The sequence below is a fragment of the Somniosus microcephalus genome, chromosome 6, assembly GCF_052327205.1.
Source record: "Somniosus microcephalus isolate GS21.2 chromosome 6, FLI_Smic_1.0, whole genome shotgun sequence".
NCBI classification, from domain to species: Eukaryota; Metazoa; Chordata; class Chondrichthyes; order Squaliformes; family Somniosidae; genus Somniosus; species Somniosus microcephalus.
Window position 1 is genome coordinate 142298711 of NC_140992.1, and position 24440 is coordinate 142323150.

Genomic DNA, 24440 nt, shown 5'->3' on the forward strand with positions numbered 1-24440 from the left:
GTCTGAGGGGAAACAGTATGAGAGTCAGTGAGAACGGAGAGAGTCTGAGCGGAAACAGTGTGAGAGTCAGTGAGAGAGAGAGAGAGTCTGAGGGGAAACAGTGTGAGAGTCAGTGAGAGAGAGAGAGAGAGTCTGAGGGGAAACGGTGTGAGAGTCAGTGAGAGAGAGAGAGAGAGTCTGAGGGGAAACAGTGTGAGAGTCAGTGAGAGAGATAGAGAGAGTCTGAGGGGAAACAGTGTGAGAGTCAGTGAGAGAGAGAGAGAGAGTCTGAGGGGAAACGGTGTGAGAGTCAGTGAGAGAGAGAGAGAGAGAGTCTGAGGGGAAACAGTGTGAGAGTCAGTGAGAGAGAGAGAGAGAGAGTCTGAGGGGAAACAGTGTGAGAGTCAGTGAGAGAGAGAGAGAGAGAGGGTCTGAGGGGAAACAGTGTGAGAGTCAGTGAGAGTGAGAGATAGAGTCTGAGGGGAAACAGTGTGAGAGTCAGTGAGAGAGAGAGAGAGAGAGAGTCTGAGGGGATACAGTGTGAGAGTCAGTGAGAGAGAGAGAGAGAGTCTGAGGGGAAACAGTGTGAGAGTCAGTGAGAGAGAGAGAGAGAGTCTGAGGGGAAACAGTGTGAGAGTCAGTGAGAGAGAGAGAGAGAGAGTCTGAGTGGATAAAGTGTGAGAGTCGGTGAGAGAGAGAGAGAGTCTGAGGGGAAACTGTGAGAGTCAGTGAGAGAGAGAGAGAGTCTGAGGGGAATCAGTGTGAGAGTCAGTGAGAGAGAGAGAGAGAGTCTGAGGGGAAACAGTGTGAGAGTCAGTGAGAGAGAGAAAGGGTCTGAGGGGAAACAGTGTGAGAGTCAGTGAGAGAGAGAGAGAGAGAGTCTGAGGGGAAACAGTGTGAGAGTCAGTGAGAGAGAGAGAGAGAGAGTCTGAGGGGAAACAGTGTGAGAGTCAGTGAGAGAGAGAGAGAGAGTCTGAGGGGAAACAGTGTGAGAGTCAGTGAGAGAGAGAGAGAGAGTCTGAGGGGAAACAGTGTGAGAGTCAGTGACAGAGAGAGAGAGAGTCTGAGGGGAAACAGTGTGAGAGTCAGTGAGAGAGAGAGAGAGAGAGTCTGAGGGGAAACAGTGTGAGAGTCAGTGAGAGAGAGAGGGTCTGAGGGGAAACAGTGAGAGTCAGTGAGAGAGAGTGAGAGTCTGAGGGGAAACAGTGTGAGAGTCAGTGAGAGAGAGAGAGAGAGTCTGAGGGGAAACAGTGTGAGAGTCAGTGAGAAGGAGAGAGAGAGTGAGGGGAAACAGTGTGAGTCAGTGAGAGAGAGAGTCTGAGGGGAAACAGTGTGAGAGTCAGTGAGAGCGGAGAGAGAGAGAGTCTGAGGGGAAACAGTGTGAGAGTCAGTGAGAGAGAGAGGGTCTGAGGGGAAACAGTGTGAGAGTCAATGAGAAGGAGAGAGAGAGTGAGGGGAAAAAGTGTGAGAGTCAATGAGAGAGAGAGGGTCTGAGGGGAACCAGTGTGAGAGTCAATGAGAAGGAGAGAGAGAGAGTCTGAGGGGAAACAGTGTGAGAGTCAGTGAGAGAAAGAGAGAGGGTCTGAGGGGAATCAGTGTGAGAGTCAGTGAGAGAGAAAGAGAGAGGGTCTGAGGGGAAACAGTGTGAGAGTCAGTGAGAGAGAGAGAGAGAGTCTGAGGGGAAACAGTGTGAGAGTCAGTGAGAGAGAGAGAGAGAGTCTGAGGGGAAACAGTGTGAGAGTCAGTGAGAGAGAGAGAGAGAGTCTGAGCGGAAACAGTGTGAGAGTCAGTGAGAGAGAGAGAGTCTGAGGGGAAACAGTGTGAGAGTCAGTGAGAGAGAGAGCAAGAGTCTGAGGGGAAACATTGTGAGAGTCAGTGAGAGAGAGAGAGAGAGTCTGAGGGGAAACAGTGTGAGAGTCAGTGAGAGAGAGAGAGAGAGTCTGAGGGGAAACAGTGTGAGAGTCAGTGACAGAGAGAGAGAGAGAGTCTGAGGGGAAACAGTGTGAGAGTCAGTGAGAGAGAGAGAGATAGTCTGAGGGGAAACAGTGTGAGAGTCAGTGAGAGAGAGAGAGTCTGAGGGGAAACAGTGTGAGAGTCAGTGAGAGAGAGAGAGAGTCTGAGGGGGAACAGTGTGAGAGTCAGTGAGAGAGAGAGAGAGAGTCTGAGGGGAAACAGTGTGAGAGTCAGTGAGAGAGAGAGAGAGAGTCTGAGGGTAAACAGTGTGAGAGTCAGTGAGAGAGCGAGAGAGAGTCTGAGGGGAAACAGTGTGAGAGTCAGTGAGAGAGAGAGAGAGTCTGAGGGGAAACAGTGTGAGAGTCAGTGAGAGAGAGAGAGAGAGTCTGAGGGGAAACAGTGTGAGAGTCAGTGAGAGAGAGAGAGAGAGTCTGAGGGGAAACAGTGCGAGAGTCAGTGAGAGTGAGAGAGTCTGAGGGGAATCAGTGTGAGAGTCAGTGAGAGAGAGAGAGTCTGAGGGGAAACAGTGTGAGAGTCAGTGAGAGAGAGAGAGAGAGAGTCTGAGGGGAAACAGTGTGAGAGTCAGTGAGAGAGAGAGAGAGAGAGTCTGAGGGGAAACAGTGTGAGAGTCAGTGAGAGAGAGAGAGAGTCTGAGGGGAAACAGTGTGAGAGTCAGTGAGAGAGAGAGAGAGAGAGTCTGAGGGGAAACAGTGTGAGAGTCAGTGAGAGAGAGGGAGTCTGAGGGGAAACAGTGTGAGAGTCAGTGAGAGAGAGAGTCTGAGGGGAAACAGTGTGAGAGTCAGTGAGAGAGAGAGTCTGAGGGGAAACAGTGTGAGAGTCAGTGAGCTGAAATCTGCAAAAGAAATTCCAAAGTGATGTCAATGCTGCCGAGCTGCTGTGGGTAACAGTCAAGTCTTATTTTGTTAGTTTGTTTTTGTTAAATTATTCCTTTTTCACTGTTGAGTTTCACTTGATGGTAATTTCCATTGTCTTTTAGATTGATTGATATAATTTCCAGTGCCTTTAGTTAACTTTTTACTAATTTAGTGTCTCAGTCTTTCAGTGGTCAGTTTCTTAGAGTTTTATTGGTCAGTGTCTCAGTGTTTTAGATGTCAGTTTCTTATATTTTAGTGTTCAATGTTAAGTGTTTCAGTGGTCAGGGTCTCTGATTTAGATGTCAGTGGATTGAGGTATTGAATCATATGTACGTCAATGTTCGTAGTATAACTAATAAGATTGGTGAGCTGCAGCACAATTTGCTACATGGGATTATAACGTGGCTGCATTAATGGAGACGTGGCTCAAACAAGGCTAGCAATAGGTTCTTAATATTCCTGGTTACCAAGTATTCAGGAATGATTGAGAAGGAAGAAGAGGAGAGGGCATGGCAGTATTGATTAGGATGGCATTACAGTTCTAAATAAAATGGATTTACTCGATGGTTCAAGGACTAAATCTATTTGGCTTGAGTTGAGTTGAGGGGGAGCTGTTACATTGTTGGGAGTTTTTTTATAGAGCTCAAAACAGTGAGAAAAAGATAGATGAGCAAATTTGTTGGTAAATTTCAAAGGCGTGTAACAAAAATAGAGTAGTAATATTTGGAGACTTTAATTACCCTAATATAGACTGGGTAAAACATAGTGCTAAGGGTAGGGAAGGAGAGGAATTTCTGATATGTGCACAGGAGAACTTCCTTGATCAATATGCCTCCAATCCAACAAGGAAGGAAGCAGTGTTGGACCTGGCTCTGGAAAATGAAGGAGGACAAGTGGAGTATGTTACAGTAGGAGATCATCTAGCTAACAGTGACCACAGCATAATTCGGTTTAAAGTTATTATGAAAAGAGAACAGAAAATATAGAAGGTAAAAATGTTCAACTGAGGAAGAGTTAATTTTAGTGATTTAAGAAGGGACCAAGCACTTGTAGATTGGAAAAGGTGATTGCAGGGTAAAGCAGTAATGGAGCAACAGAAGGCATTCAGGGAGGTAAAAACTAGACATATTCCTTTGAAGGGAAAAGGTAGAGTATCCAAAGTTAATGCGCCCTGGATGACAAAGGAAATAAAAGTTAAAATAAAACAGGTAAAGAAGGTTTCTGATAAATTTCAGGAACAAGATTCAGTTAATAACCAGGAGGATTATGGAAAGTACCGAAAGGATTTGAAAAGTTAATACGGGAGGCAAAGAGAGGTTACGAGAAAAGATTAGCAGGCAGCATTAAATTGAACCCTAAAACATTTTATAAACATACAAAGTGTGAATGGTTTGCTCGGGAAAAAGTTGGGCCTGTTAAGGACCCAAAGGGGAATCTTCATGTAGAGGAAGAGGACACGACTAAATTATTAAATGAGCACTTTGCATCTGTCTTCACAAAGGAAGCGGATGATGTGAAGGTTACACTAAAAGAGGAGAGGGAAGTTATGGACAGGATAGTAATAGATAGTGTAAAGTCTGTGGGTTGTTTAGTTAATTAATACACAGACTACCAGAGTAACTTAAAACAGGACTTTACTATTCGAAGGTCAGGGCGAATCTCCCAAATAAATCCTGACACAGCACTTATATACCGGTGTGGTCACCGTCGGTATTACAGTATACAGAAGCCAACAAAGTAGTGCCACACCTAAAATAGTTCTCTTAAAGGTGAACGGTTACATACAATGATTTTCTTAAAGGTAGACGGATACATACACTACAATCCTCCCTTTTTAGCTTACAACATACTTAGTCCCCCATTAAACATAACATATATTCAACTTCATGTAAAACAATTCACAGGTATAATCTATGCGGGAAACAGTTTACAGATTCAGTCTCTGCGGGAACAGTTCACAGATTCAGTCTCTGGTCTTGACTCGGTCCGAACAACATCTCTGTGGTGTAGCCGGTTCACATTGCTAGCGTGACTCATCCAATAGTCTTTCCCTTGACTTAACAGCTTGAACTTCCGTCCTGCTGAACCAGCAGTGCTGACTTTTACAAACAGCTGGACTGCCTTGGTAATTTTTCCTACTTGCCAACTGATTTGGCTCCCTTCGTAGGGCCCACGTACATGATCTGGTAGAAGTGATAATGATTTAGATGGTTATCACCTTCTGCTTCATCTTTTTCTTTTCTGCTTCTTGGAGACTCTCGGGGCTCCCTTATCAGCTGCCAGCTGCAGCGCCACCATCTCCCAATGTTCCTTAGACTTTAAGTGCTTCATCCTGATTTCTGCACTTTGGGAGTTTTCATCACAAGCTGGGCAGACCAAGTCCTCGTAATATTCCGTGTCACTCAACAGGTCATGGTAATATTCAGTGTCGTCCTGAACTAGTCTAGCGAAAGGGCCTGCTACTTCTTCCTTACCCAACTGGATGTTAGCCGACTGTTGTTCCCTCCCTAGACATCTTTCCTGAAGAGACTTTTTCATGCATTCATATTCATCCTGCTCTTCCTGGGTTTCCTGCAAATCCTTCACTAATGGCCTCATTTGTGATTTCAATATTTCCCCTTCCATCGGGGATTGATTGATCGGGCTATTCAATCCTTCTACTGGAGCAGCTGTTTCAACATTCTGTTGTTCACATAGACGTGATTCAGCGTACTTTTGGCATCCCAGTAAAATCTGTGTTGCAACCTCAGCTATTTCCATAACTTTTGAGAGCTCCGAACTCCTTCCCTGTGAAGATTGAAGCTCGTGTTCAGATTGTTCCCATTGCAGAGTCTTGTCCCTCAGCATATGAAGGAGTTGGCTGACCGTTAACTCTTCCACGGGAACACTGTGGATCAGAGTCTTCTCCATTTCATCCACCTTTTCCTCCAATGCTTTCATCTTCTTTTCCTCTTGTACTTTGGCTTTCATGCTCGGAGAAGTTGCGTCTTGATGCTCTCTAGCTCATGTTCAGGGGCCATTCTTACAGTCTCTGTGTTTCTTACAGTTTCCTTTTCTTCCACTGAAAGGATTTCCAGTTGAATCTGTTCTTCAAGTTGTTGAACCTCGGTCATTGCCGCCTCATATTTGTCTTGGGTTTCCTTCAATATTTTTATGAGTTCTTGGACATCTTGTCTTTCATGTTCTGCCATGTCTTTCACCTCTAATTTCTCATCTATGGATGGAACTTCTACCAATGAGTCTGTCTTGGCCTTGAGCTCATCAAGAATTTCCTGCAGCCTTTGGACTTCTTGCTCATGTTCAACCTTTAGTTGCTCATATGCTTCTACTGAAACTAGCTTTTCGGAGGTTGCCGAGTTAATCCCCTCCAGGATTGTAGCCTGGGCCTGTTCATACTGTTCCTTCAACTTCTCAAACTCTGCTTGTAAGGAGTCGTAGAGAAGGACGGGAATAAAATCCTGGCTTCCTGAAGATTCCTCTTCATTTGCTCCTTCCTGCAAATATTCTAACTCCTGAACAGCATAAGGGAGATGTGATCGGTAATTGGTCACAATGGCTCTATGGTCGCTCTCTGCTTGAGCTAGCTGCTTCTGTTGTCTTTCCAGATTCTCCCATTCGGTGTCATAGAACTTTTTCATTGTTTTCATCTCTTGTTCGAGACGGTAACTCACTTGTTCTACTTGCTGTCGTAATTTGAAATAAAGTTGAGTCCGAGCTCGGTGTTCGTCAGTCATGGATATGTCCGTAAACTGAACAGACTCAGAATTCTCTGTCAAACTATGTTGTCGTTGTTCGGTGGAGTTCTGTTCTGAAACTTTGTTCTTCTCTGGAGCATAAGCCTTTATGCATGCCTTCGTTCTTCCAACCTTAGTCGGCAAGTCCATTTTAGCCTTGTCTTTCATATTTGGGTTGGTCTTATCGTCATCCGTTTCAGAATCTGAGCTGATTGTCTGCACCGAGTCCTCACTCGTTATGGCTTTTAGGTAGTGCCATTCCATGTCTATTTTCTTGATCCACTCCCGTCCCAGAAGTGGTGGTCCTCCCTCAGGTAGTACGTATAAGTTCATTCTTGGGTGTTCTTTACCCCCATCTCTCACCTTGACTCTTATCTTCCCCATGGGGTATACTTTATGCCCCGTGTATGTCTGCAATACGAACTTGGTATCTCTTAAGGGTATATGTGAGAATAGCCGGTGGTAATCCCTTCGATTTATGACTGATAGAGCTGATCCAGTGTCCAACTCCATTTTCACTTGGACTCCAGCTATTTTTAGCATGACCCAGATAGTTTGTAGGTCAGCTTTCTTACTCACATTGTGAATTCTCAGACTGCCCAGCTCCTGGCCATTTGGGTCTGAGTCTGAATTCTGTTCGTCTGAACTCTTCTCAGCCACCTTGTGTACCTTGTTGTACTTTTCCTGTGATGGCTTCCTTTGGTTGTTGGACTTCTTCCCTGACCGGCATACCTTAGCTATGTGACCCAGTTTGCCACATTTCCTACATTCTTGGTTCTTAAACCAGCATTGGTTCTGGTCGTGTGTTTTCTTCCCACAACGATAGCATTTTGTTGTACTCGAGGTAATTTGATCCACACTGAGTGCCGCTGCCTTTAGCTGCATTTCTGCAGTTCCCTTTGCTGCGGCTTTGTGCGATGCTGCAATAAGGACAGCCCTGTCAAGTGTAAGGTCGTTCTCTTCGAGTAGTTGCTTTTGCATTCCTTCCTTTGACAACCCGCACACGAACTTGTCTCGCAATGCCTCTGTCAGATTCCCTCCAAACTGGCAGTGTTTCGCTAGTCTACGCAGTTCGACCAAGTATTCTGCGTTGCTTTCGTCTTTCCTTTGCGTTCTCGCATAGAATTTGAATCGTTCCGCCAACATCAACGGTGTGGGGTTCAAGTGATCCTTCAGAACAGTCACAATATCATCGAAAGTCTGATCCGCCGGTTTAGCTGGTGCTAGTAGATGCTTCAAGAGCCCGTATGTCTTCGCGCCCATCGAGTTTAGCAAGGTTATAGCTTTGTCATCTTCTTCTATTTTATTGGCCTCACAATAGATCTCAATGCGTTCCACATACGTGGCCCAGTCTTCTACCTCGGAATTAAAATCGTTGATGTTACCACGCTTAGGCATCTTCCTCTCTTCCTGATAACACCACGAATTATTTCTTTAAATTTTCTTTTATTTATTTATTTTTTCCAAGATGGCGGTTCCCGCGAAAATGGCGGTTTCCCGCGCTTATCTTCTCTCCCCGCCCACTTCAATGGCGGTTTCCCGCTTCTGTCTTCTTCCCCGCCTAATGGCGGCTTCCTGCGTTTCTTCCCTAGCGGGAGGGGTACACTTTCCCCACGGGCGACGGCCGCTGGCTTTCAGGTTCACAGCCTGCGCGTCGGCTTCAGTGCTTTCCCTTTTCTCGGCAGGGCAACCGGCGCTGGGTACACCCCGTTGACGGCGAACAGTTTCAGCCGCTGGACTGGCTCTCGCTCAGTCTCCCTTGGTCGGCTCTGCCTCTCCCGTTCGCTCGGCTCCCAATCGCGCCTCCCAGCCCTCTCGCAGTCCGGTGCTTCCCTCCCCGGCTGCGGCTGAGTTTTTATATCTTCCCGCGCCTACGCTCCCGGTCGCAGCGCTTCGTGGCTTCGGTCGCTGCCCGGCCTTTTTCGCCGGTCGCGGTCTAGCTGTCTCACGACGCCGTTGCGTCCCCAGCCTGTCTATACCGCGGCTTCCTTGCTCCACGCTGCCCCAGTCTCAGTGCCTCTGGGCCCGACTTCTGTCCGGCTCCTTTCCCCCTCGACCGTGGTCGAGTGCACCGCCCTTATCCTCCGGTTATTCTTTTTACTTTTCCCTTACTCACAGTCACCGTGGCCGGCTTGCTTCTCGTGCTGATCGGCTCACTCCTCACCGTGGCAGAAGGGACAGTCAGTGCCTGTTGCTGATGGAAGTCTTTGTCTCTGAATTCTTCCTCCTTTCCAGCTCTGCAGACTCGAGTTTTCTCCCAGCAGAATGACGAGGGCGGTTGCCTCTTCTCGACGCTCGTTAACTGCTTCGGAAGTATTGTTGCCGTAGGGTATGATCGGACTCGTCGCCACTGTAAAGTCTGTGGGTTGTTTAGTTAATTAATACACAGACTACCAGAGTAACTTAAAACAGGACTTTACTATTCGAAGGTCAGGGCGAATCTCCCAAATAAATCCTGACACAGCACTTATATACCGGTGTGGTCACCGTCGGTATTACAGTATACAGAAACCAACAAAGTAGTGCCACACCTAAAATAGTTCCCTTAAAGGTGAACGGTTACATACAATGATTTTCTTAAAGGTAGACGGATGCATACACTACAGATAGAGAGATGCACTAAAAAGATTAGCATTACTGAATGTTGTTCAGTCACCTGGTCCAGGTGGAATGCATCCTACGTTGCTGAAAGAAGCAAAGGTAGAAATAGCAGAGACATCGGTCAGAGTCTTTCAATCCTCATTGGATACAGGTGTAGTGCCGGAGGAGTAGAGGGTTGCTAATGTTATACCACTGTTCAAGAAAGGGGAGAGGGATAAACCAGGAAACTACAGGCCAGTCGGCCTAACATCGGCGGTGGGGAAACTATTGGAAACCATTATCAGGGACAAAATAAACTTTCATTTGGAAAGGCATGGGTTAATCAAGGAGAGTCAACATGGATTTGTTAAAAGCAAATCGTGTCTGACTAACTTGATTGAATTCTTTGATGAGGTAACAGAGAAGGTTGATCAAGGTAATGCAGTAGATGCTGTATATATGGATGTTAGGAAGGCATTTGACAAAGTGCCACATAGGAGGCTTTTTAAGAAGATGGAAGCCCATGGAATTAAGGGGAAAATGGTGGTTTGGATATGAAATTGGCTCAGTGACAGGAAGCAAAGGGTAGTGGTGGATGGATGTTTTTCAGACTAGGGTGTGGTTTGCAGTGGTGTTCCTCAAGGGTCAGTTTTGGGTCCATTACTTTTTTTAATTTTTATAAACAACCTAGACTTGAGTGTAGGGAGCAGCATTATCAAGTTTGCAGATGATACTAAACTTTGCAAGGTAGTAGATAGTGATGAGAATAGTTATAGACTTCAGGGTGACATAGACAGGATGGTGAAATGGGCAGAAGCATGGCAGATGGAGTTCAATGTGGAGAAGTGTGATGCATTTTGGGAGGACTAATATGGAAAGACAGTGAACTATAAATGGCACGATTTTGAAAAGTGTCGATGAGCAGAGACCTTGGTGTCCATTTACACAAATCCTTAAAGGTGGCAGGACAAGTTGATAAGGTGGTTAAAAAATCATATGGGTTACTTGTGTTTATAAATAGAGGAATAGAATATAAAAGCAAAGAGATCATGCTAGAACTTTATAAATCACTGGTTAGGCCTCAGCTGGAGTATTGTGGACAATTCTGGGCCCCACACTTCAGGAAAGATGCAAAGGCCTTAGAAAGAGTACAGGAGGTTTACCAGGATGTTACCAGGGATGAGGGACTTCAGTTATGAGGAGAGGTTGGAAAAGTTAGGACTGTTCTCCTTAGAGCAGTGAAGGTTAAGAGGTGACCTAATAGAGGTTTTCAAGATGATGAGAGGTTTTGATAGAGTAGAGAGAGAAAAACTATTCCCTCTGGCGAGTGGGTCAATAACCAGAGGTTATAGATTCAAAATCATTGGAGAACGATCTAGAGGGAAGATGAGGAGAATTTTTTTCACTCAGAGAGTTGTCGGGATCTGGAATGCTCTGCCTGAAAAGGTGGTGGAAGCTGATTCCTTAAATAATTTTAAAAGGGAGTTGGACAGGTACTTGAGGATGAGGAACTTACAGGGTGACGGACAAAAAGCGAGGGTGTGGGACTGAACAGATTTGACAGGGCGAACGGCCTCTTTCTGTGCTGTAAGTTTCTATGATTCTTTGTTATGCGGTAATTTATCAGATGTCTTTTGAAAGTCCATATATACATCTACTACACTACCTTCATGAACGCTCTTTGTTACTTCGTCAAAGAACTCAATCAGGTTAGTCAGACACAATTTGCCTTTAACAAATCCGTGCTGGCTGTCCCTTATTAACCCATGCTTCTCCAAGTGAGAATTAATTTTGTACTTGATTGGCCTGTAGTTTCCAGGTTTATCCCTCTCCCCTTTTTTGAATAGTGGTGTAACATTTACAAACCTCCAGTCCTCTGGCACCACTCCAATATCCAAGGAGGATTGAAAGATTGTGGTCAGAGCTTCTTGTATCTCCATCCTAGCTTCCCTCAGCAACCTACAATGCACCCCATCTGGACCAGGTGACTTGTTAACTTTGAGTGATGCCAACATATCTAGTACCTCCTTTCTATTTATTTTTATTCTATCCATCATCTCTACTCCCTGCTCCTCTACTAAAACATTAACTTCACCTTCTTCTTTTGTGAAGACAGATGCAAAGTACTCATTCAGTACCTCAGTCATGCCCTCTGCCTCTACAAGAAGATTTCCTTTCTTGTTCCTAATTGGCCCCATCATTCCTTTAACTATTCTTTATAATATTTTTGTTTTTCCTTTTTATGTTACCTGCTAATCTTTTTTCATAAATTCTCTTTGGCCTTCTTAAATCCTTTTTCAATTTTCTCCTGCACTCTCTATATTTTGCCAGGTTTTTGATTGTATTCTATACCTGGTACTGTATTTGTCATAAATCTTTTTCTGTTTTATTTTAACCTCTATTTCCTTTGTCAAACTAGGGAGCTCTAGCTTTGGATGCCCCATCTTTCCTCCTTATGGGAATATGCTTGGTCTCTACCTGAACTATCCCCAACTTGAGGACCTGCCATTGCTTATTTACTGTTTTCCTGGCCAATCTGTGTTTCCAGTCCACCTGTACTAGATCCCTTCTCAAATCATTGAAATTGGCTCTCTTCCAGTTGGGTATTTTCACTTTTGATTTTTCTTTGTCCCTTTTCATAACTACTTTAAACCTAATTATATTATGATCACTATTACCCAGATATTCTCCCACTGCAACACACTCCACTTGCCCTACTTTATTCCCCATAACTAGATGCAACACTGCTTCCTCATTGAGCTAGAAACATACTGATTAAGGAAGTTCTGCTTTACACATTTTAAGAATTCTTCACTCTCCTTGCCCTTTACTCTGTTTCCCCCCAGACTATATTAGGGTAATTGAAGTCCCCTACTATTACTGCTTTATTATTTTTACATTTCTCTGAAATTTGCCTACAGATTTGCTCCTCTATCGCCTTCTCACTATTTGGGAGTCTGTGGTAAACACACAGCAATGTAACAGCTCATTTTCTGTTCCTTAACTCTAACCATATAAATTTGTTTTTTGAACCCTCTAGTATATCGACCCTCTGCAGCTAGGAATGTTTTGTCCCTACTCCTGCCCATGTTTAAGACAGGCCCCCATATAGCCATTACATCATAACCCCATGTGACAACTTGCGCCTGTAGCTTGTCAACCTTATTTGTAACACTTCTCACATTATCAGACATGCGTTCCAACACCATGCTGGTCGGCTTTCCTTTTTCCTCCATGTAATACCTGCTCTTTCTACACTGTTCTTTGTTCTGTTGCTGTTTGTCCCTTCTAGTTTTCTATGCACCTTGTCTCTTCTCTCTGCTGCGATGTCCTGGTTCCCCTTCCCTTGCCAAATTAGTTTAAATGTTCCCCCACAGCACTAGGTAACCTCCCCGCAAGGACATTGGTCCCAGCCCTGTTCCGGTGCAACCCATTCGGGTTGTACAGATCCCTCCTGCTGCAGAACTAGCCCCAATGCCCCAGGAATCTGAAAACCTCCCTCCTACACCACTTCTTCAGACAGGCATTCACCTGCACTATCTTCCAGTTTCTGTACTCACTAGCACGTGGCACTGGGAGTAATCCAGAGATTACCACCTTTGAGCTCCTGTTCTTTAATCTTTTTCCTAGCTCCTGAAACACTGCCTATAGGACCTCAACCCTTTTCCAACATGGACCCTGGCTTAACAGCCAGTAAAGTACTTTTGAAATGTAGTCACTGTTGTAATGTAGGGAATGTGACAGCCAATTTGTGCACAGCAAGCTCCCACAAACAGCAATGGGATAATGACCAGATAATCCCAAAACAGGCAGAAGCCTTATTTAAATGTTTGAATCCAGGTCCGACACGCATCGTAGGATCTCAAAATGATTTCCTTGGACCAATGTGCAGACAAGCCCACTACCAATCCCCCACCGTGGAGCACTTTTAGACCGATCTCCCACCCTCCCTGACCAGCCCACTGCCTCGGTGCGTCCCTTCAGTGCTCACAGCTTGCCAGTTGTGTTCTAATGAGACTGGCCACCAAGGTGGTCCAGGTCTCTTGTTGCTGTGATCGGGCAGGTGGCGCCATTGCAATATCCACTGCTCGTCTGTGTACCACAGAAAAACAAAATCACCTTTCATCTGTTTGTCTGTGTTTGACTTTGGTTTCCCCTGTTGTAGTTCATTCAGCTGCATGTGCAGAGCCAGGACAGCAGGCCCTTTGCCCTGTGGACCTCTCAATGACTGAACATTCATAAGTCAGCAAGTGGCACAATTCAAGTGGGGGAGCACAGATAGTGTATCATTTCCCTTGCACCCCTCCTTTCAAAATGAAGCACATCACTGTCATGTTGGACTTAATCAAACAAGCTAGATGGAAAATGATTAAGCTTCTGATAAGCAGGTTGTAATGACAAAAAGTTACAGTACTTGAACTTGAAATCTTCATGACTTCGAGGCTGTTAAACACATAGAGCTTGGCTTCAACCCCACTCTTGACTGGAGTCACTCTCAGCCCGATGAAGCTGAATGGAATGTCGAACAGTTCCTGGCTCCCGTCCTCCACTTCTCACTCTGTTAAGGGTGGATTTATGTTGCTGCCCGGCCAGAGCTGACACCATAAGCCATCGGTCTCAGAGAAGTCTGCCAGGGGGAAACTCCATGGAATTGTGCAGAGGGAGATTGATAGGCCTCCTCCTGCACAACGGCCTGCACCAGGAGTACCAAAACCCATCCCAGTTTCTGTATCAATCATAAAACAACAGAAAACTTTAAAAATAGCGAAATAGAATCCGTGGAAATAAATGATCTGTTTTTCTTGCAGGGAATGCAAGCCATCCCAGCTCAGGCACCTGTCAGCCAGTAAACCAGACGCACAGGCTCGAATATTGTGCCAAGTCGGACATTAAAGTCAATGAGATGAGCAGCGTGTGGGTAACAATTGTCATTGCCCAGTTAATGGCAGGCATCGGGACAGTTCCCATTCAACCCTTTGGCATTTCGTATGTGGATGATTTTGCTGAACCATCTAATTCTCCACTCTATATAGGTGAGTTTCAAAATACATTATCCTGATAAATCTTTGAAAATAGATTTGTACATTACTCCTAAATGCAACCATATTATATACCTTGTGATTGAGTGCCCCTTGTCTCAGGGTAGTCAGCACTTGTATCATCTCCCCGTGTTCTCAACATCAATTCAAGCCAGTCAACTAAAGGCAGTGCATCTCCTACACAGGTTCACAAAGACACAAATGCACTTATCACAAACCTATGCCTCTCCTCTCTGAATCGACTGCCCCGATCTGAAACATTGGGGTTTATAAGATCCCTTGCTTGTTTTATTTAATCAGGGACATTAAATAAAACAACCTCTCACACTCGGTGAAAATGTGAAACACAAACTAATCTAGGCCGCAGAAGTTTGCAACCTGTATGACATAGAGAGTGGTGAATTCTTCGAAATTTCCCAATCCAAATTAGCCTCACATCTTTCAGGCTCCTCTATCGTGCAGCACTAAACCACAAAGTCAAAAGAACTAGTTCCCATCAAAAGAAGCTAAAGAATAGCTTAGACCAGTGAAGGACAGGGCAATGAAGGGATATGGGAACAGGACGGGTACTTGGGATTAGGATACTGCTTGTGTGGAGCATAAACACCAACATGGACTGGTTGGGCCGAACGGCCTGTTTCTGTGTTGTAATTTCAAAGCAATTCTATGTGGAAAAGACTTTTCTAAACTCTTTAACAATAACTTAGGAACATAGAAACATAGAAAAATAGGAGCAGGAGTAGGAACAGGCCATTCGACCCTTCGAGCCTGCTCTGCCGTTCAATATGATCATGGCTGATCCTCTATCTCAATACCATATTCCCGCTCTCTCCCCATACCCCTTGATGCCTTTTGTGTCTAGAAATCTATCTACTTCTTAAATATATTCAGTGACTTGGCCTGCACAGCCTTCTGTGTTAGAGAATTCCACAGGTTCACCACCCTCTGAGTGAAGAAATTTCTCCTTACCTCAGTCCTAAATGTCCTACCCCGTATCCTGAGACTGTGACCCCTCGTTCTAGAGCCCCCAGCCAGGGGAAACATCCTCCCTGTATCCAGTCTGTCTAGCCCTGTCAGAATTGTATACGTTTCAATGAGATCCCCTCTCATTCTTCTAAACTCTAGAGAATACAGGCCTAGTCGACCCAATCTCTCCTCATGCGACAGTTCTGCCATCCCAGGAATCAGACTGGTGAACCTTGGCTGCACTCCCTCTATGGCAAGTATATCCTTTCTTAGGTAAGGTGACCAAAACTGCACACAGTACTCCAGGTGTGATCTCACCAAGGCCCTGTATAACTGTAGTACTCAAATCCTCTTGCAATGAAGGCCAGCATACCATTTGCCTTCCTAACTGTTTGCTGCACCTGCATGTTTGCTTTCAGTGACTGGTGTACAAGGACACCCAGGTCCCTCTGTACATCAACATTTCTCAATCTATCACCATTTAAATAATGCTCTGCCTTTCTGATCTTCCTACCAAAGTGGATAACTTCACATTTATCCACATTATACTGCATCTGCCATGTATTTGCCCACTCAATCAACTTGTCTAAATCACCTTGAAGCCTCTTTGCATCCTCCTCAGAACTCATAATCCCACCTAGTTTCGTGTCGTCAGCAAACTTGGAAATATTACATTTGGTTCCCTCATTCACAATATATATCAAAATCATTGATATATATTGTGAATTGCTGGGGCCCAAGCATTGATTCCTGCGGTACCCCACTAGTCACTGCCTGCCACCCTGAAAAAGACCCATTTATTCCTACTCTCTGTTAACCAATTTTCAATCCATGCCAGTATATTACCCCCAATCCCATGTGCTTTAATTTTACACACTAAACTCTTATGTGGGACTTTATCAAAGGCCTTCTGAAAATCCAAATACACTACATCCACTGGTTCTCCCTTATCTATTCTATCCTCAAAAAACTCCCATAGTTTTGTCAAACACGATTTTCCTTTCATAAATCTATGTTGACTTTGTCTAATCCCGTTGATATTTTCTAAGTGTCCTGTTTATAATAGACTCTAGCATTTTCCCTACTACTGATGTTAGACTAACCAGTCTGTAGTTCCCTGTTGTCTCTCCCTCCTTTTTTAAATAGTGGGGTTAGGGTTACATTTGCCATCCTCCAATCTGAAGGAACTGTTCCATAATCTATAGAATTTTGGAAGATGACAACCAATGAATCCACTATTTCTATGGCTACCTCTTTTAGTACTCTGGGATGCAGATTATCAGGCCCTGAGGATTTATCGGCTTTCAGTCCCATTAATTTCTCCAGCACTATTTTTTTACTAATACTAATTTCCTTCAATTCCTCCTTCTCACTAGACCCTTGGTTCCATAGCATTTCTGGGAAGTTATTTGTGTCCTCTTCCGTGAAGACAGAACCAACGTATTTGTTTAATTGCTCAGCCATTTCCTTGTTCCCCATTATAAATTGTCCTGTTTCTGACTGTAAGAGACCTACATTTGTCTTCACTAATCTTTTTCTTTTTACATACTTGTAGAAGCTTTTACAGTCTGCTTTTATGTTCTTTGCAAGTTTACTCTCATACTCTATTTTTCCCCTCTTAATCAATCTCTTGGTCCTTTTTTGCTGAACTCTAAACTGCTCCCAGTCCTCAAGCTTGCTACTTTTTCTGGCAACTTTATATGACTCCTCTTTGGATCTAATACTATCCTTAATTTCTTTTGTTAGCCATGGTTGGGCCACTTTTCCTTTTGTGTTTTTGTGCCAGAAAGGAATGTATAACTGTTGCAATTCATGCATTCATTCCTTAAATGTTAGCCATTGCCTATCCACCGTCATGCCTTTTAATGAAGCTCCCCAATCTATCATAGCCAACACACTCCTTATACCTTCATAGTTTCCTTTGTTTAGATTTATGACCCTAGTTTCGGATTGGATTTCTTCACTTTCCATCTTAATGAAGAATTCTATCATGTTATAATCACTCTTCCCTAAAGGATCCCACACAACAAGATTATTAATTAACCCCTTCTCATTGCACAATACCCAATCTAGGATAGCCTGTTCCCTAGTTGGCTCCTCAACGTACTGGTCTAAAAATCCATCTCGTACACACTCCAGGAATTCATCCTCCACAGTATTATTGTTGATTTGGTTTGGCCAATCTATATGTAGATTAAAGTCGCCCATGATTTGATGTATGGGAGAGGATCTGGGCTTCAGCTGATGAACAAACTCGTGGAACTTAGTTTTCATAGGAACAGATGGAGGCCATTCAACCCCTCAAGCCTATTACATAGAAACAGGAGGAGGCCACTCAGCCCCTCGAGTCTGTTACATAGGAACAGGAGGCAATCATTCAATCCCTCAAGTCTGTTGCATAGGAATAGGAATAGACCATTCAGCCCTCGAGCCTGTTCCACCAGTCAGTCAGATCATGGCTGATCTGTACCTCAACTCCATTTACCCGCCGTTTCTCCATATCCCGTGATACTCTTACCCAACAAAAATCTATCAATCTCATTCTTAAAAATTTCAATTGACCCCCAACATCCATAGACTTTTGGGAAGAGAGTTTCAGATTTCCACCATCCTACTTGTGAAAAGTGCTTCATGATTTCACTCCTGAATGGCCTAGCTCCAAACTTAAAATTATGCCCTCTTGTTCTAGATTTTATTTGTGCATAGCCTTTAGTTGGGGTCACACAGCCTTTTGTGCTTGTTTGTCGATGTGGATATATGGGAGCTTATCTGGCTCTTAAGCATTCCTGTCACCAGCGTGTGTGGGTTTGTTGTGTAAATATACAATCTGATGTGTGCACTTCCGTGAAGTAAAATAGAACATTCCTTGTGTGCCAGAATCAGATTTCACGTCAATATCTTCAGCTAAATCTGTCAGGTTTGATTTTCAGTGAGATTTGAAGTGGCCTCTCAGTGGAGTCATGCATCTGCTGTTATCTGCAATAATCTATATTAGTTTGTGATTCCATCTAATCAGTGGCTTAAACGTTGTCTGAATGGAATGCATCCTAGGTTGCTGAAACCAAGGCAGAGACATTTGGTCACAATCTTTGTAAACTCGTTCTATGAAAGCTTGGCTTGTTAAATAATATGAAAATACCCCACAGCGTTGAGGCAGCTATCAGTGGTTTAATTCTGTGTAAAGTAATGCTGGGAGCTGTGGCTGTCGATATGATATCCCAGTGGTGGCAGAGATTAAGTTGCTACCCACAGGCCCCTAGGGTTTACAAATGGTTTGTGTTTAGCAGGTAGGATCAGAGCAGTTTTGAAGTCATATCTACAGGCAAGTGAAAGTATCAACTGCAACAATATGGATACAGGTTTAGCATAACTTCTCTCCTTTTCACTTCTATCCCCTCTAGAAATAAGCCCTAGTGCAATGTTTGCTTTTTTAATGGCTTTATTAACCTGCGTTGCTACTTTTAGTGATTTGTGTATTTGTACACCAAGATCTCTTTGCTCCTCTACCCCATTTGGATTCTTACTTTCCAAGTAATATGTGACCTCCTTATTCTTCTTACCAAAATATAATACCTCACATGTGTTGAAATTTATTTCCCAATTATATGGCCGTTCTGCAAGTTTATTAATGTCTACTTGTAATTTGTTGCAATCCTCTTCACTGTTGACTCGCTCCCCCCCGCCCCCCGCCAACACACAATTTGTTGTCGTCCACAAATATAGAAATTGTGTTTTTGATTCAAAAGTCTAAGTCGTTACTATAAATTGTGAACAGTGGTCCCAGCACTGATCCTTGTGGGATCCCACTCCCCACCTCCTGCCACTTTGAATGGCTACCCTTTACTCCTACTCTCTGCTTTCTGTCTTGAAGCCAGCTAGTTATCCATTCTGCTACTTGTCCCTTGACACTGCATGCTCTGACCTTATTCATTAGTCTATTGGCCCAGAACTTCGGGTCTCCACGGGTGAGTACGCACGGGGTACTCACCCATAGGCCCAATGGAGGTGCCGGTTTCCTGCATGCACTGCGCATGCGTGGGAAACCGGCACTTCCGTTCCCCTGAAAGGAGGGGTTAAGAGGTTGAACACGTGCACAGTAGAGGCCGCGCGTGCGCATCGAACTTCATTTTTTTTTACAGGTTTTCCCGGGAACGTAAGCCTGCAGAAGATAGAGATGTCACAGAATCACAGAATCACAGAAACCCCACAGTGCAGATAGAGGCCATTTCGGCCCATCGAGCCTGCACCGACACATATCCCACCTGATCCCCGTAACCCCTACACCAACACATATCCCACCCTATCCCTGTAACCCCACGTATTTAATCCCCCTAACACTAAGGGTCAATTTTATCATAGCCAATCAACCTAACCTGCACATCTTTAGATGTAAGTGGTAAGTGGTGAATTCATTAAAATTAAAATATTTTTTCCACAGGTTTATGATTTTTAAATACTTTAAAGCAAGGTAAGTTTATTTTTAGCCCCGTTAGAAAATAAAATTATTTTTTTCAAAAATTTAAATTATTGCTTAAAATAGTTATTTCATGTAATTTATAGTTTATTTAAAAAATGTGATTGAAAAAAAATTATTTGAAGATTCAGTGTTGTTTTGGGGCCGTAGTATTTATAAGTCTTGACAGCACTTCCTGTCAGATTATGAATGGAGCATTCCCTGCTCCGATTGGCTCCCCATGGCCCACGTGATCCCAGGGGATGCATCAAACTAACTGCGCCCCTGGGATACGCAACCACTGTGCGCCGGCAGCTGGACCAGGCCCCAGATCGGAATTCCACAGGGGCCCACAGCTCAACTGCCGGCACGCAAGGTAAGTGCAGGTCGGGGGCTTGCACCCGCGGGAAGCCCCCGACCCGAATTTCTGGGCCATTATGTGGTATCGTAGCGAAGGCCTTTTGGAAATCTAGATATATTAAATCTACTACATTACGCTTGTCTACACTCTCTGTTATCTCTTCAAAGAATTCAATGAAGTTGGTCAAGCAAGACTTTCCCTTTTGAAATCCATGCTGACCATTATTATATTTTTGGTTTCTAGATGTTTTTCTATTTTCTCCTTTAGTAGGGATTTCGGGGGGGAAATTTTTCGGGGGGGTCAGGGAGCGCGTTTGGTGGTGGATCGGCTGGGAATTTTTTTTGACAGTGGGTAGGAAACCCACTATCAACCCACCTCCATGCTAGTCTCCTAGGTGTCGGGTCTGTCAGCGCTGAACAGACCCGACACCAAGCGGCAGTGGAGGCAATTTAGATCATTAGGTAGATTGATAAGCGGCAATTAAATAGTATTTTCAGGTCACCTTTAGATTTTTAGAGTTTGCCAACAGCTTCCCTGCTGCTCGGGGATCACCTCAGGTAAGGAGGTCAGGAGTTGTGTCAGCATGGGATGATTTCTAAATGTGACAGCTGCAAATGGTCTATAAAAGCTTCCATTTCACAGCTGTTCACTTTCCAAGGTCAGAAACTGTTGCTTACTGCATTTGGAAGACAGATTGAGGTTTATGCAGCTCGCAAGTGTTTGGAGCAAACTCTCTATCCATTTTCACCTCATTAGAACAACTTCTCTCACCATTGACAGATCGCTTCTGTCAGCTCAACCTCGCCTGCCATCTATTCCATCAGCATCGGTGCCCTTGAAAATATCTCACCTTGGTCCTCAGAATCCCACCACAGTCAGCCCCAACACCAGCATCACCAGTAGCACCAACAACAACACCAGCCTTCTCCGCAATCAACTGATGCTGCACAGGACACAGGGCATCAGTACCCGACCACATTGCTGCCTGGGACGCCAGGGATGGCCTCACCATAGCCAGATTTACTTCATAGAGTCATAGAGTCATAGAGTTTTACAGCACAGAAAGAGGCCCTTCGGCCCATCGTGTCTGCGCCGCCCATCCATCCCTGTCCAGTCTAATCCCATTTTCCAGCATTTGGTCCATAGCCCTGTATGCAATGGCATTTCAAGTGCTCATCCAAATGCTTCTTGAATGTTGTGAGGGTTCCTGCCTCTACCACCCTTTAAGCATTGAGTTCCACATTCCAACCACACTCTGGGTGAAAAAGTTCCTCCTCAAATCCCCTCTAAATCTCCTGCCCCTTACCCTGAATCTATGCCCCCTTGTTATTGACCCCCCTACTAAGGGGAAAAGTTCCTCTTTGTCTACCCTATCTATGCCCCTCATCATTTTGTACACCTCAATCAGGTCCCCCCTCAGCCTTCTTTGCTCCAAGGAAAACAACCCCAGCCTGTTTAGTCTTTCTTCATAGCTGAGGCGCTCCATCCCAGGTAACATCCTGGTGAATCTTCTCTGCACCCTCTCCAAAGCAATCACATCCTTCCTATAGTGAGGCGACCAGAACTGCACACAGTACTCCAGCTGTGGCCTCACCAGCGTTTTGTACAGCTCCATCATAACCTCCCTGCTCTTATATTCTATGCCTCGGCTAATGAAGGCAAGTATCCCATATGCCTTTTTAACCACCTTATCTACCTGTTCCGCTGCCTTCAGAGATCTATGTACATGTACACCAAGGTCCCTCTGACCCTCTGTACTTCCTAGGGTCCTACCACTCATTGTGTATTCCCTTGCCTTATTTGTCCGTCCAAAATGCATCACCTCGCACTTTTCAGGGTTAAATTCCATTTGCCACTTTTGCGCCTGTTGTGTATGTAACCTGTTCCACCTTAAGAGAGCTTAAGCCTGTTCCACCTTAAGAGATGTACTACTTTCTCAGGCTGCTGTAGACGCAATACCGGGGGTGAACACACCGGTATATAAGCACTGTGCAGTAATCTTGTATTCAGAATAGTCCCTACCTCCAACCAGTAAAGACCTGTTTTTGATTGTTATTAATTAGTCTGTGTCTTAATTAACTAGATAACTCACAGATTTAACACTGGCGACGAGTCTGATTCGGACCCTGCGGCAGTCACTCCACGGCAGCTTCGTCCACAGCCAGGACGTTGCAGAGAGGTTTCCACCCTCTCCACCCCACTGGAAGACATCCTGACCTCGGAGCCTCCATCGGCGACCGTCAGCTTCTTCTCCAGCTTGGTGGTGGGTAAGCCGTTGTCTGAGCCGGGCAGCGACGCGACAGGCAGTCGACCGCGTTGGCCGCACGAACGGGGCTGGGGGAGCCGGAGGAATAGGGCGCGAGAGCCGCTTCGAGAGGGAGGCGTTTCAACAGAGCGATCGCATCTCCTGATAAGGGCCGAGAGCCGCGAGAGCGATCGCATCTCCAGATAAGGGCCGGGAGCCGCGAGAGCGATCGCATCTCCAGATAAGGGCCGGGAGCCGCGAGAGCGATCGCATCTTTTGGGGGCGGAGGACGACAGCAAGAGCGGGAAGCCGCCATCTTTGATTGTAAAAAAAAACATCTGAGGAATTACAAATCTGATAAAGTACTACAATGCCTAAACACGGGAATATTAGCACCTTTGATAGTGACATCGAAGATTGGGCCATATATGTTGAAAGAGTAAAAAATTATTGTAAGGCCAATAAAATTCGTGACCAAGATAAAGCTCTAACATTATTAAATTTAATGGGTGCGAAGACATACGGGCAATTGAGACACCTGTTATCACCAGATGAACCGGCGGATAAGACGTTCGATGAGATTGTTACTGTCCTGAAAGATCATCTAAACCCCACGCCGCTGATGCTAGCGGAACGATTTAAATTTTACGACAGAAGGCAACTACAGAATGAAAGCAATGCTGAATATTTGCTGGAATTGCGTAAATTAGCGAAATATTGTCAGTTTGGAACGGGACTGACAGATGCACTACGAGACAAATTTGTGTGTGGTTTATTTAAACAAGATACACAAAAGCGACTGCTCGAGGAGAATGAGCTGACGCTTGAGAAGGCGGTCACTATGGCAGCAGCACACGAAGCCGCAGCGAGAGGCACGGCAGTAATGCAGCTACGGTCACCGAAGCTCAGTGCAAACAAATTGGAGTGGAGTTCTGTCAAATGTTATCGTTGTGGAAAGACAACGCATGATCAGAACCAGTGTTGGTTTAAAAACCAAGAATGTAGAACATGTGGTAGGCTTGGACATATAGCTAGAGTATGCAGGTCAGGGAAGAAGACCAGCAACAAGAAGTCACCGCAAGGAAAATACGCAAAGGTACACAAGGTGACCGAACAGGAGTCCGATTCAGACGCTAGCAGTAATGAACTGGCTAGCTTAAGCTGTAATGAACTGGCTAGCTTAAGAGTACTCAACGCTGGTAAGGGTGCAGACCTCCAGACAATTTGGGTCACTCTTCAGATAGAAGGAGTCCAAGTAAAACTGGAATTGGACACTGGATCGGCATTCACGGTCATAAATAAGAAAGATTACGGAAAGTTATTCCAACATATTCCCCTACAGGATACGGGGATTATATTGAAAACATACACGGGGCAAAGAGTGTACCCCATCGGGAAAATAGAGGTTGCAGTGGTCCACAAGGGCGAAGACAGTCAAATAATGGACTTATATGTGATACCTGAAGGAGGTCCTCCACTACTAGGACGGGAGTGGATTAGGAAAATGAATATGGACTGGCATTTCCTACAAACAATAACGAGTGAGAACTCGGTGAAGATAGTCGGCCCAGACTCTGGAACGGATGATGGTAAGCCCAACTCAGGTGCAAAAGACAAAGTTTCAGCACAGAATTCCACTGAGCAACAACAACATAGTTTAACTGTGGATTCTGAGTCTGGCAAGTCTACTGATGTGCCCATTTCTGAGGGACACCGGGCTCGAACTCAACTCCATTTCAAACTACAACAGCAATTAGAACAAATGCTTCGCCGTTTTGAGCAAGAGTTGAATGCAACGAAAGAGTTCTTTGATATAGAGTTGGAGAATCTGGAAAGACAACAGAAGCAGCTGATGGAGAAAATGGAGCAGGAGCACACAAAACGTCTGATGTCAGAGGAGTTAACGGTCAGCCAACTCCTGCATATGCTGAAGGACAGGACTCTGAAATGGGAAAAACTTGAACACGAACTTCAATATTCAAACGAAAGGGGTTCGGAGCTCTCAAAGGTTATTGGAAGAGCTGAGGTGGCAACACAGACTGAGATGACTGCAACAGAGCAGCCCTTGGATGCCAAAAGTACGCTGACTCACGTCAACGTAGAACAACAGACCGCTGAAACAGCTGCTCCGGTAGAGGGATTGAATAGTCCGATCAATCAATCTCCAAAAGAAGTTGAAGTAGTAAAATCTCAAATGAGGTCATTAGTAAACGACTTGCTGAAAGCCCAGAAAAAGCCGGATGAAGAGGTACGCA

General features: G+C 44.8%; 1 protein-coding gene across 1 annotated transcript in view; it reads left to right on the plus strand.

Moving 5' to 3' along the window:
• Window positions 1-24440, plus strand: part of LOC147116110 (solute carrier organic anion transporter family member 2A1-like) — a 380850-nt gene that overhangs the window by 167262 nt on the left and 189148 nt on the right. The window contains exon 4 of the mRNA XM_085990861.1: window positions 13930-14154. Coding sequence (XP_085846987.1) covers window positions 13930-14154 — 225 coding nt within the window. The remainder of the gene's footprint in view (window positions 1-13929; window positions 14155-24440) is intronic.